General features: G+C 41.6%; 2 protein-coding genes across 7 annotated transcripts in view; one reads left to right on the top strand and one right to left on the bottom strand.

Moving 5' to 3' along the window:
• LOC146191104 (uncharacterized) overlaps window positions 1-2,542 on the top strand; it is a 145,606-nt gene extending 143,064 nt beyond the window's left edge. For all 6 annotated transcript variants that reach the window (XM_084601578.1, XM_084601580.1, XM_084601582.1 and 3 more), the window contains 2 exons: window positions 100-312; window positions 2,403-2,542. In XM_084601578.1, the coding sequence (XP_084457704.1) occupies window positions 100-312; window positions 2,403-2,438 (249 nt within the window). In that variant the 3' untranslated portion in view covers window positions 2,439-2,542. The remainder of the gene's footprint in view (window positions 1-99; window positions 313-2,402) is intronic.
• Bcat (Branched chain amino acid transaminase) overlaps window positions 1,902-14,265 on the bottom strand; it is a 31,788-nt gene continuing 19,424 nt past the window's right edge. The window contains exons 8-11 of the mRNA XM_084601585.1: window positions 12,261-12,346; window positions 7,523-7,591; window positions 6,880-7,026; window positions 1,902-4,742 (exon numbers count right to left, since the gene is read on the bottom strand). Of these exons, the coding sequence (XP_084457711.1) occupies window positions 4,701-4,742; window positions 6,880-7,026; window positions 7,523-7,591; window positions 12,261-12,346 (344 nt within the window). The 3' untranslated portion in view covers window positions 1,902-4,700. The remainder of the gene's footprint in view (window positions 4,743-6,879; window positions 7,027-7,522; window positions 7,592-12,260; window positions 12,347-14,265) is intronic.

A 14,265-nucleotide genomic window follows, 5' to 3' on the forward strand; every position in this document is an offset into this window, starting at 1 on the left:
GGGCTAGGCAGTGAAGTAAAACAATTTTAGATTGACCGTAACGATTCACGCCTTTAAAGCTTTTCACGCTGTAGTGCCGGTCTCTTTTTACTGCTACAGGACGGCCCACTGAACCTCATTTTGGATGGCGGTTTGAACTCTGCGCATGATGGCCGCATTGTGGTGGCTGAGGTGCGGGAGGGCGGCATGATTCCCGTTGATGGAGAGGTCACTAGTGGCGACCAGATTCTCATGGTGGACAACACTCGGCTAGTGAACACCACGCTCACTGCTGCCAGGGTGGCCATCCAGAATGCCATGGCGAGCGCTGATGTATGTACACTGCCTTTTTGTTATAGCTACAGCAGGGTAATGCCCCATCTCATGGCTGTTTCCCCATTCAATAACGCTCTATTTTAGGGGTAAAAGGCAGCCCCAAAACGTTTAAAAAATTTGGTGAACCCGTTAAGGCAAACAGGGAGACTGAGAATGTTCTTCTTACCAGTGAGCAGCTGCGGTTATATGGCCGTCATGAGGGGCATAAGCAGTTTAAATTCCAGACATCTAATTAAACGTGCCTGTGTAATGAGGGGCTAATGGAGTATCACTTGCTTAATCTTTTATGAAACTGTGTTGAGCACTTCTTGAATGTGTGTAACTTTGTTTGCAAACTCCAATAGTGTCATCTTGCAGCTTCAAACAAGGTAAACTGCTAGAATTGAAGTGCGAGTTGGTAGTAGTCATTGTACTGCTGGTATTATATGCATTACATTTTGCAGAACAGACATTTGGTACCTCGGAAGGTTCCAACTTTATTTCGTAGTGTTAAGACAGCTCCTGATGAATCCTGGTGCGACGCTGCAAATTGGGGAGGAAAAAAAGAAAAATGCGGATACCAGAACTTGGTTTTATTGCAATACCAAATAAGAACCAGCATTCCAGTGGCCGTAGCTCAGTTAAACTGGTGGTGGTGGTTTCAAATACTATAATCTACTGCATGAATGTCAAGTCTGTTTCAGTTTTATGTAAAGTTGATGAAGGAAGCAGAAATACTGCTCCGATTCAGCTATGCACGAAATTGCCTCTTAGTTGTGAAGAAAGGGCTAACACCCACAGCAGAGAAAACCTTGTTCTTTGTGCACTACACTGTCCTGGCTTACACATAGTCAACATGAGCACTCCCAGATTCAAGACTCTATACAGTGAAAATGCACAGTATTGATCAGGTTTTTATGCTGTTTCAAATATGTAATCGCTTTCCTGATATCTTAATTAGTTTTCAGAATGTTTCATTTTTCACTCAATTGTTTATAGTTATAGACTCAATAAGAGATGAAACCACTGTTCAGAAAACTAGTATTATTAACACATGGCTATATAGTATACAGTACACAACTTAGAACAACAGTTTTGATCAAGGCAATTATTTGCCATTTTATAACTTGTTAAATTTTGACGTGGGGAAGAGTGGCTGAGGAACTATTACTTAGAACGCACAAAAAACTAGCAAGCATGAAATGAGAAATCCTTGGCCAACATAGTATACTTTAATCACTTAGGAGGTTGCTCTTATAAAAATTATTTCGATATCTGCTCTAGACGCGAAGATATCCATCTTGTAATCTAAAACTGTCAAAAATTTACACTGAGAAAAAGAGAAGTAATGGGCAGAGATTGGATTTATCCACCTTGTTTGTACCTTATAAAGTGGAATGAATGACCCTGGAAGTAAATAAATTAGTAGGTATGTAGAAGATGGGCTGTAGACTTCCAAAATGTGATTTTCAAAAGTTGCTTCGCTCAACTGTGCAGTTACCAGTTCCGTGCTTGTTCGGCAACTCCACTGTTACCACTGCCAATAATCAGTTTTCTCTTAATGCGGCAAAATAAGTGTGTAAAAACTTACTTGCACAACAAAGATAACAATACTAAAAGGTTTTACTTTATTGCATGTGCCTGTTCTGCAAAGCTTTGGTAGGCTTGAAGCAGTGCCCTCTAGAGCAGTACACACTAGCTCCTGCTAACTAGAAGTGCACATAATAGCAAAATGGCAGCTGCGGTCTCCCATGTCTGACTATGCATAAATAGGTTCAAAGAACGCAGTCTAGCCTTTTTTCTTGTAAAGGATAACTGTACACGGCATGGTTGTCCAAGCTCCAAACTCATTCAGTAAAATAAGCTGCACAGCATTACCACACATTAGTATGCATACACGCACACAAGAGTAAGGAAAGGAAGACGTAGACATGAGCTCCAAAGTCATTCAGCAAAATGATGGGCTGCATGGCTTTACCCCCTTGCCACTCAAAAAAACTATGAAGAAGGAAAGCACACTTAAAATGAAAATTATAGCAACCAGTCATGTTTTCTTTCAGTGTTCATAATGCAAAATGTTAGTATTTCTTCGCTTTAATTTGTTTCAGAATGACCTCCGGTTGACCATTGCAAAGATGCCGTGATGACCATACCACCTCTACTATGCAAGGACGTCACCTCAAAAGAGCCATGAAACAACGCCCGCTGCCTTTTTATGTAACCCCCATAACACAAAATGCAACAAGAGAACTCTCTCCGTGCACTGTGCAGACTGTATGCAGACCCAGTTGCTCAATACAGTGGCTAGGACGTAAAGAACAAAACACTTGTCATAAAATACTCTTACAGCAGCAGCAACAGCAAAAAAAAAAAAAAAAAAAGGCTTTTAAACTTCTTGTACATACAGATGGCAACCCAAGTGCTTCCAGAAGTACTTGTTTGATGTACCATAAGCAGACCCAATGTTTGTCCAGAGTATGTAAATAAAGGAAGACAAGCATTACACTTCTTTTGTTATTGTCTTTTGTATTTTGAAAAGTTGTGCTGGGCAGCGTACAGTGAACAAACTGTGTCCCATGACATAACCTGCCTGCTTCAATAAACGTGCTCTTCACAGGCTTCCTGAAAAGTCTCATTCAGTCGTCAAGCGGTACAGTACTGCAAAGCTGCACAAACCAACTCTTGCAGCGCACAGCTTGCAAATGCTGAGAATCAATGCAAAAACTCGAAAGGGCAATTTCTTTTCACAAAGAGCTACACACATTGATTGCAAACTGTGAATGAGCTACATTTTAAAGTAGACAAAAAATATTATGCATGAAACCACAGCGTGGAAGCAAATGAACATTAAGACAAAAGCAGTGGTCAAAGAAGTTTTGCAGTTGAAAAACTGTGTATATACATAAATCCATCCACTTTTGCTAAATACTAGTCAAGAAACCACATGATGCAGATCTGTTCTAGAGCAGGTCACTTCAGTGCTGATTAACGTAAACTTTGAGAATAATGAAATAAAAAATATGCACTCGGAAGAGGGCCTTTTTCAGACACACGTGACTACTCAGTTTGCTGACTAGGCTGCCTTTTCTTTGCAGTAAAAATGTAGGCAGAGTAGGAGGAACACTCACAAAGAGCTTCAAGAGAAGAAAATATGTAGTACTACCAAGAAAACAAAAGGAGGCACCCTTTATCCACGCACTTGTCACTAATCATAACTGCATGACGATGAGAAGAAAAAAGTCTGAAAAGGTGGGAAGGGCAGATGTTTTTGATTTTATGTAGCAGTAGAACATGTGCGAGAAAAGTCTCTCCATGAACACGAGGAATGTAGAACATGTGCGAGAAAAGTCTCCCCATGAACACGAGGAATGCATGTCTCCAATAGGAAACCGCATCAAAATAGTCCAAAAAAGGCTTCACAGTTCAATATGCAGAACATCGCTGTTTTCAAGTAGAATTTATTTCATAATCGTAATGCAGTTCCACAAGAATGACTACTACGGTTGCTGAGAAATAACGGAACATCGACAAAAGCTTTAGTGGTTCAACAATTGGCCCGCACATTTACAATTTGGTATGCAGTCGCCAGCAGCATTTTGTATGCTGCAAGAGGTACAGGCAGATTGGTGAGAACACACTGTACGCAATCCATAAGGAGGCTGCACTAGAGGCAGAATGCGAATGGTACCACATGTCGATGTCACTTTGCACGTGAGTGCAGGGTAATGCATACATACACAAAACGACAATAAACAAAAAATTATACTAATCTCATGAGGTAAAATGTAATGAAAACTGATTATCTGTCTTTCACTCAACAGCATGCAACTGTAAATTTTTGCGCATTGTCATTTTATTATGAGGTTGCCAGCCTGATAATCACAACCTGACCATGGCATCACAAGGTGGTGACACTTAACATAAAATATGTATTTCATCATTAAAAGAAAAGCGACATAACAAAAATGGCTCTCAAGCGGGCTATCCAGTGACGACCATCAGCCCACCTGCCAAGAAAGCTGTCGCAAGGCACAACCTCTGAATTTGCCGTTCAGAGCTCTCTTGATGACACTTTCTTCATACATCCATGTTTTAGGAATAATTTCATCATTGTGGCCATTGGGCATGGCCATTAAAAAAAAAAACAACCCAGAAATGCACAAAAACGGCTAAAAAATAAAAGATGAACGTAAACTGTTCAAAAAGCCACCTTTGTCCTTCCTGTGGGCTCTTCGCACTATTGTCTTCCACCGTCAGCGGTCTCTGCATTTGGAGCCGGCATGTTCCAACTGGTGGTGAGAATATATCTACATATCTTTGTTTTTGTTTTTCCTTCCTCTGAGACTGCTTGCTGCAGGGTTGTGGTAATCCTCTGTTCACAGTATTGTTCACTTTGAGGTCCTACATCACTCCACTTCTACAGCCCAGCTGTGAGGTACGATGCCATACTAGGTAAAAAAAAAAGAAAAAAGGAAGGGAACATATAGTGGCATTTTAAGCAGCAAGTACATGGAGGCTAATGATGTCTAGCTGTTATTACGCAGAGCACTAGGAACCAAAGAACTCCTGTGACAGCGCTCAGAAAAAACAAACCATGTTCCTGCCTTTCCACTTGAACAGTATTTGGCTAAAGAGAAAGACAGAATGACGAACATTAACGACCAATAGAATGCAAAAAGCATGGAACTAGCAAAGAAGTGCTAGTAATAAACTACTTGACGAAAGATCAAACGATCAGCAGGGGCGGGACAGCTGTGCTAACTGCATCATTTTGATACAAATACAATTTCCTGTGCCATGCGCCAAAAAGGCCAGGCAAGCGCAATGCTTTTCGTATGTCGTAGCGTCCAGGGGTGTCAGAATATTCGAAATGGTTCGCAATAATGATTGCTATTCTATTCTATTCTATTCGCACCACACTTATTGTATTCAATCAACGTAGTACATATTCGGAAATTACAAAATTTTTCGTGCACCTAAGATTGCAGCCAATTGTCGTGGATTCCAAACAGCATTCATTGGTTGCAGCATTTCACAACTGTCAAGACCAGTTAACTGGCTCATCTTTTGCAGAATAGACATGTGCGGTAATGCTAGTTAGGCAATAGAGCAATGCTCTGTAAGCATCAAAAGCCGACGCGGTAACACTAACTAGCAAGTGAGATGTGGTGAAGTGCTGGACGTCGTAGCGTCACGCCAGAGCGCAATCAACGAGTGCCAATGACAAGTGAAAAATTGCTGTGATCATTCTCGGTCACTGTACCATGAGAGATGCGGCACCTACAGAACACATCTCGGCAACATTGCGGAACAAGCAATGCACATATGTATGTGCTGCTGCAGTCACAAGTTGTGTCAAATCATGTCAATTACACTTAACTCCGACTAGGAACGCAACCTAGCCCCATGTGAGTCTGGTGTCTGCCGCTCACAATTCCGGACATGGATTGGCTCGGATGGGTTAATTTGGGTAAGACAGGATGGGGGAGGTCGCATAGAGGTATGATCTACGCAGCTAGCGATCATCTGAATCTGAATTTAATTAAACAGTAGTGCACGTTATGGCAGTTGCAACAACCATTGTACTTCCAAAGTACAGCTCTGTGGCATTGTTTCGCTTTCCTTAACTTCATGCCCTCCCATGGCTGCAATCGGGTGTGTGCGTCAGCCAGTTTCACCACTTAGAACGCTGCTTGGCATGTCATTAGTTTATTTTTAACAGGAGATGGCAACACACGCTCGAATGCTTATGCATATTCCCGTTGCTTGCATTCACGTGATTCTTCCACTCTGCTGAAACTGCACATTGTTCACAGTTCATGCAGCGAGGTATCCTCAAAGCACAATGAAGCCATTTGTAAGCAAGAACCACTTCCCTGCCTTATGATTGAAGATTTGACCAGATACTGACAAGTTTCTCTATATGTGGTATTGCTGCTACAAAATGATTCCATTTCTGCTCCCACAGTTGCTCCCAAACGCACATTTTCTGCTTCATAGTATAATATTTTTCTGCTCCAAAACCTGTTTTGGTCATTCCACCCTGGAATTAGGGCTACAGATAGACTAGGTGCAGGCTTCAGCTGAAAGCATTATCAGTAACGTCTTTAATAAAACGTTCACCTTTATGGATGTGATTTGTTATATGCCTAATCTGTGTTTCTCTATTACATTATGTGCTTTGCTTCTAACCCCCCCCCCCCCCCCCCCCTTCAAGGAAAAAAAAAAAAAAGACTTTATACTTGGGTTAAGCGATCTTCAGGCCAACCCTGCCAGACTAACAGATCAAACCATTACCTACATGTAGAATGCATACCAATGAAACAACATCACGGGCCTGATTACGTACTGCTCTCATACAAAACCAATCTCAAAACGCTTGAAATTCCTCACTTGTGTTGGTCACCTGGTCCACTGGTCACAGTTGATGGATAGGAGTGGGGCATTTTAAGTGTTTTGGGACTGGTCTTATATAGAGGGCGGTATGTAATCTGTCCCCGTGAGTCCGGTTGCATGGACGTGACAAGTTCCTACAACTGCTAAGTACTGAACAAAACTAAATGTGCCTCAGAAGGTGCCCCCTACCTGAATGTCTGTGATTGCCTTCAGTACCCTGCTTGCCAAAGGACTGCTCTGCTCCATGGTGGGAATGTGTAGGTTTTCACCTCTATGGTACAACCGCTCTATGGGGCAGATGACACACGCTGTTCCACAGCCAAACATCTCCAGCATCTGCAAGATAGATATAATCAACCTGGTCTCATTTTTTTTTTTCTTCTTTCAGATAGCTGCAAACATACACACCGATAAAAACAAAACAAAGGGTGCAACATATAAGCAACACTTCAGTGATGCCACGCTCACCGAGCATGCATTTCTTAACAGTGTGCCGGGACTTGTATACTGGCTAGCTGTTGGTATTTGGCTTGCTTATGCATGCCCCTTTCCCCTTTTCAACAATCTGCGTGTTGCATGAATTGGGCAAGTCCTCAACTGATTTTTGGCTCAAAGTCACACGTGCCCTGAACTTGGTCATTCTAACGCTGTGCTCTCAAAGATCATGAGGCTCATGCTGCTCATCAACCATTTCAATCTGCCAACACAGGAACTCTCACAACTACAGAATAGGGCAAGAAATTAAACAGGCTTGATGTGATCTGACATTTCAGGCACACAATTTTGACCCTAAAGTGGCGGATAAAAATCGAAGGGACTGAATACTGCTTACCCTCTTCTCCTTGATGGCTTCCCGGATTTCTGCCATTGTGATCTTCCTCTCCGAGACCTTGAACTCGTTCTGGACGGGTAAACAATGAAGGCAGGTTCAGATCTCGCCTAACCAGAGCACGTGGCAAGAAGTGAACAGTGCAACTGCCCTGCATTGGCCTGTATCGAACTCAAAAGTACAATGCAGTGCACCTGCACAAACACAAAGGGAAGGGACGAGACACAGCACTGACTAACAACAGATGATTTTATTCATAGTGCCACTGTTTAAGTACGAGCGGACACCATTAATAAACTAGAAAAAAAAAAGGTGAGAAAACAAGACGAATAGTATCATCATTCACAAAATAATGTATTCTAGAACGACTAAATAAACTCGTGCTCTTTTTGAGATATGGTGAAGGATGAAGCGTCAACACATGCCGGGTCTAGCTTCGCAATCCCTCAAGCCTCAATGACCTCTCTTGTCATAGTATCTCAGTGATACGCTACAACTTGACAATCTTTGACTAGCGGATGGTGAGAACATTTATGGCAATGAATCCCAATGTTCCAAGTAGAATTTTTAACATTACTGCAGCTCCCTCAGCTTGTCGCTAAGATGACTAGTTTGTCCAATTAATGTCCACAGGAAAAAGAGAGACAACAGACAATGTTTTCATTGCAGGGTACAAACTTGTTTTGATACTTCTTTGTGCAAATGGGGACACGCTTTTACACGCTTTTCCGGAGTGTTTACACATGTAATGCCATTGCACCAGAACCGGGGAGAAAAAGAAAGAAAGAAAAAAAAAAAAAAAGACTCCCGCTTTTTTCTTAATCCATTTCAACACGGCATGAATATACGGAATGACTGCCACATTTACACTTTTTTTAACATATTCTTAGCTAGAGAAGCAAGGATATGTACAGGATAACCAGAGACATTGAGCCTGTCAACCTGTCATGAAAAACTGTGACCAATCATTGCAAATGAAACTTCTTGAGACCATTGTTGAAGCAAGACGCAGCATTACCTCGTTTCACGAGTTTGGAGGGGCAGGAACAGTACAGAAGTAAAAGCTTTTTTCCCCTAGGTTTGAAAGACCAGCAAAAATGTTGGGCAGTGAAATAACAAATCAAATCAAGGAACTTGGTGCAGTCATTGACAGGTAAATCTTCAGTTAGAACAAGTGGCTGAAGGACATCAGAAAAAAAAAAGAACATATCGCATTAATCTGCGTCAAAAACTGCATGGTCACAATCGGTGTTAAAATCAAATATATAATCCCAACAAATCTGAAAACCTTTGTGATGTAACCCTGGAGTCAATTTTTGAGTTTCCTGCCATGCATAGCAAGATACAGATCATGGAACAACGGTACAATACATGTTCCTATGCAGATGCCTTCTTTTTGAATGAAGATAGAAAGTCATACCAACTCGTCCATCAGTCTGCGCTATTTGTCTGCTTGTGTTGAAGTCCATGCCACTAACCTCAGATGCCCATGCGAGTGAATGTACTTATCCTTATCAGTCCATGCTAAACTTGACTACAAGGAGCACGAGCCCATTCTCACTACAGTGAATCGCCACCTTTGGCACAAGCAATGTGGCAGCCTGTCTGTTCAATTCATCAGCAGCTCATAAGCTTTGTGAAAGTGCTAAAAATCAAGTTGTGCAGTGGTAGCTTTGCCACGAACGATAAAAAGAATAAAAAATAACTTTGGATAGTAACTTTTATTAACTCAGTAGGCAGACAGGCAACCTCTACTGTTAATACCAACATTCTTATTTTTTAAAGCAAAAGCCTTTAATGCTTCATCGTAAGCAGAAGCTGTTGGCAGGTGTCACGCTTCGAGGGTGATGGTAAAAAATAAATAAATAAACCTTGTCTCCATAGGGAATCGAACCTCCATCCCTTGGTCCCCAGCCGAACGCTTTACCAGCTGCGCCACACCCCGGACCTTGAAACATTCATCGTAATTCCCCTTGTCTACCGTGAGGATAGCGGGATTCCGCAAGTGACATACCGTGCCTTTAATTTTCTGTAAACGAATTACAGAACGCTGGTGAGCTTTTATGCGTTCAGTGGAATGCTGATTGCGTTCGACAAGGGGCGCACCATGTACCGTCACGATTAGTCATGTTGTCACCAGGCGATTCATGCATAGACGAAGCTGACCCCGGTGGGCACCCAATCCAGATGTCCATGCGGCGCCTTTCATTTGGCGCTTTCTCGAACGCCGCACCATACAGACCCAGATGTCTAGGAGGCATTAGTAGAGCAGGCATCGGTGGCATTTCAAATTTATTTACAGGATAGAAAAGGCACAATATCTGTTACAACTCTCCGCAGACACATGTACCATGCCGTAACGGAAGGGAAGAAGATGGGAGTAAAAAAAAGAGTGGGAGATATAAGAGGTGCCGTAGTGGTGGGCTACGATCCACCGCGCTATGATGGCTTTCGCCTCATTGCACTTTAGTGGTCCAAAGTGCCCTCTAGAATATTCTGGTAGATTTATGACTTATTTTTATGTTAAAGATACTTTCAAGCTAAAGTGCTTATGGTTTTGTTTATAGTATGTCTGAAGAACAATTTCGTCTTCGCATGTTTTTCCCTTCTACACCTTGTGGAAATACTGCACATTCGAAATGTGGTATGTTTGGTGACAACTGCAGATTTCTTTCCACAATCACAAGTTACTTAGTTTTGATCTTCTTTTCTTTTACAAAGATATAGATCATAAACAAGACAGCACATCAAAAATCTGCAAAAACATAAAAATGAAAAACCAAGACCGTCACACAGCAAGCGAAGTTCTGGGTGTGAAACAAACTAAGCAAACAAATCTGCCCCACAAAGCGAGCATAGAGTAAAAAAAAACAACAAAAAGACAAAAAAAAAAGGCCTTTTTTTGCATTTCCTTAATATGCAGTGCTACCACGCCTTTTCATGAAACAAATTTTCAGAGCGCTTTGTGGCAGATTCCTGCAATGAAACTTCGGATCGCAGAGAGGGTAAGGCATAGGAGCAGCACAATGAATAAAAAAAGAATCATTTTTCACAACTTGAAATCCATAACCCCCTTAGATGGCCGACTCTTGGATAAAGAATTTGCTATACGCCGACAGTTCTGAGCAGGCACAGCCTCTGGAACACAAAGCTGTGCAAGTTTTTATACTCATCTATAACAATAAAACTATTTCACCACCTTGTCCCAGACCCCTCCAAGCAATTTCCTGTCGTCTGTCTGGCCGAAAAGTCTTTGCAAGTGAAATCTCCCTTTCTTCTATGTTTATAGAAGGAGACATGAACTATGCAAAAAGGTTGCATCATAGCCTTGCCTCATGGGACAGTTTTGTCCTGATCTTTGCTTCTAAACGTCAAAGCACACTTATAACACAATTCCCAGAGTGGAAAAGCAAGGCTACAGAAACGCATGGGCAACTTTCTGGTAAGGTGGAGTGCCTGCATTCATAGTAAAAGCACACCTGGCAATCCTCCCAATTCATGCGGGAGACAAGTATTTTTACTGAACTTTCCGATTGTATGACCACTCCCCTATTACTCCCGATAAGCTGCCTCTTCCCGCATAAGAACGTTCTGTGTGAAATAGGTACTGCAGCATCGACAGCTGCATCGTAACCGCCAGCACCACCACGAACGTTTGAACTAGCACCATTAGGCATCGCGGGCTAAGCAGCCAATAAAAGCCAAATTAAGCCCAAGCCAAAGTAGCTGTGGCCGATTGCATTTCATGTTTTTTGTTGCAGCTGCTTCTGTGTATGATTAGAGTTAGCAGGCCACCTGTGTGCCGTGCACAGAGTAAAGTTAGAATTCTTGTGTGCTTGATGCCATGGAATTATGAAAGTCCAAAAATAGACATTTGCAGAGTGGAGTTTTTGCAGTCTTGTGCTTCCAAATGTCCATGCTTTGCGACATCAAAAATGGGCAAACAATTTTGCCAATGTGTAGATGAGACGTCAGTGTGTCTCATGGCGACAAAGCAATGTGAAACTAAAACTAGGATTGAAGTCCACTCATGAATGAGCAACACAACCCTTCAACGCCAGCTGCTGGTGAAGGGCTATCAATCTGGATCATGTTTTGATCAAAATTACTCAGATGTTTTTTTAAGCTAGTAAAGTTTGTTAGCAAGATCTGTGCAAATGAACTCATTGGACACTGCCTGAAAGTTTCAAAATTTGAATGTGACCTACCCCAGCCTCTTCCATTTGTACGAATAAAAAATGACCCAATTGTTTATTCTGCCAAGTTGGAAAGTATGTTAGAAGAGAGAGGTGTGAATGACAAGCAAAGACCACAGTAATATCCACACAACACAGAGGCATAAATGAACCAAGGCAAGGAGCTAGAATGTTTGCTTTACTTCGTGTGTGTCAAAGAGCAACAGCAACTGATTAGCAGGGGTCAAGATATCGTCTATCAGTTGCAGCAAATGATGGACCCAGAATGAAGGACCAATGACATGCGATTTGCTGCAGAGTCACTGACGTTCTGGATGCTGGCATAGACGCGCAAGTTGGCTTTAATAACAGGGGACGCAAATGTTTGTTTATTTGAATTTCGCCCATCTTACAAAAACTGCGTGTCCCATATTTTGCAGAGATGATCATAACAGCCTCTTCTAGTCAGCGGGTTTATTCGAAATGTACAAACCCGGTTGGGGGCCCTTTTTAGTCATATATCCCCTTGCTGATTGTCATGGTCAATGCATACACGAAGAACTTACCCATTCTCTTGTGAGGTCAAGTACACTTTGACGGGTGACTCCAGGCAGAATGATACCAGACAGCGGTGGTGTTACCAGCTCAGTTCCTACATTAACAAAGATGAACAAAATATGTAATGCACCAATCACCACAACTTTAAGCACTACCTTAACTAAGTCTGTAAAACAAAAACTGACAGTCAATAGCTTTATTCAGTTCCTGTTTATTTGTTACTTCAATTAGTTAAAATCAGTTACTTATGCTGGAATGATGTTTTGTAGACTGTTCAATTAAATTAATCTTTTAAAAAGCAAGACTACCTTTCCATGCACATTTATAGAGGTTGGACATTTCGTCTTTTCCTTTTTAAAATTCGGCAGACTTTTTCTTCATCTATTTCAGAATGCAACTTTATCTTTTTCAACGAATGATTGAAGTGATTTATGTGGCAATCCTGTGTGGACAAAAGCCGCTGTCTAGCTGTATTTTACATCAGCATGAGGAATTTTTTACCAGTAATTAATGTACAAATGGTACGAATTGCTAGCACCATTTAAAGCAAGGCAAGTTAATACGAGACAGCTGGCGGACAAAAACAAGTGGAAGTTTACTTTTAAGAACTAGGTTAACATGTTGTCATTGTGTTTTCATGCTGGTTTGAGCAAGAGGCCAAGGTATGATTAGGACTGCATGTCGACGGTAGTGCTGGAACTGCAACTAAGCTGTCATGGTATGTAGAGAATGACGCTTTTCCTTGATGCCTGCGCATGGTTTTTTGCCGATGTCCTGCATGCAGTTCATAAGCTGACTTAACCAACTAACTGCTCAAAGCAGGTGATGGCACCGAACAAAACACTGCTTGCATACCAGGCAGTGAGAAGGTGATGCTTCCTGGTCTTTCAAATGCATGAGCTAGTGAAGCAATAGCTTAAACTGCACAGTTTAAGCCCCTGATTTGGCCATTCATTTAATTTTTAACTGTGACTGAGTGTAGCTTGCACTTAACAGCCAGCCAGACATGCGACAAGAATTACTGACCTTTTCCTACTGGCTAAATCGGGATTTCTAAACCTAATATGGTTTAGAATACAGTGTATTTCTGTCAGTTTCTTTGTGAAAATGCAAGGACTGTGTTTAAATTAAACAAGGAAGTCCAAACCTTTTTATTTCGAACAAGTATTCTCACGGAAAGCGACTGAAAAACTTGCTTGTGGCTGCCCCTCCCACTACAAACACAAGTGCCCTAGGATGATGACACATGTCAAAGGCACAACCAGTCTGTACAAACTGACCTGCACAAAGCAACATCTCATGAAACATGACTGCTTCCTCCGTCTCAGTGCAAATAATTCTTTTGCAGAAAGTTGAATGAAGACCAAGAAAAGCATGAGCAACAGTGGCTAGACTTCAGATGAATACAACCTATATTCAAATTTTCATGAAGCCAGTTACCCTTCAATGTCCGAAGCAAACATTTAAACCATGGACACAACCCAGATTTTAGAAGAAAGTATGAAGATACTAAACGTTCTAGGGCCCACCACTACCTTGCAGCAAGTAGACATATATTATGGTGAGGCTACCCAAAAAAGCATAAAATATTGTGCCTCTGCCCGTGCCACTAGGTATAAGAGAGAATACATGACATCCACCTAAATCACTATTAATCCTCTTTCAGGTGTTGCCACCACTGCACAAATAATAACCGTTTCGATGGCAATCTTTAACTTGGAGTTTAGCCCAACGATTTCAAATATTTGAACACTGATATAAAAACTCAAGCTTGGTGCCTTTTATCAAACATCAAACAGGGATGCTAACAGATGGGTGAGTGCTTAGGATTTTGTTGACATGTATATGGAGATGTCCTCCTTATCATGCAACATGTACAAATCAAGGCAGAGGTAGTTATATTAGGTTTTTCACACACCTTAGCAGCAGCACCTACTGCTTTCATGATAGCATACCTACGGAAAGCTCAAGTTGAAAACAGCATGCCATGCATGTTCAGAACAATGAACAGGA

Source organism: Amblyomma maculatum, chromosome 4 (genome assembly GCF_055883805.1).
Source record: "Amblyomma maculatum isolate TAMU_Amacu chromosome 4, ASM5588380v1, whole genome shotgun sequence".
In the NCBI taxonomy this organism is placed as follows: domain Eukaryota; kingdom Metazoa; phylum Arthropoda; class Arachnida; order Ixodida; family Ixodidae; genus Amblyomma; species Amblyomma maculatum.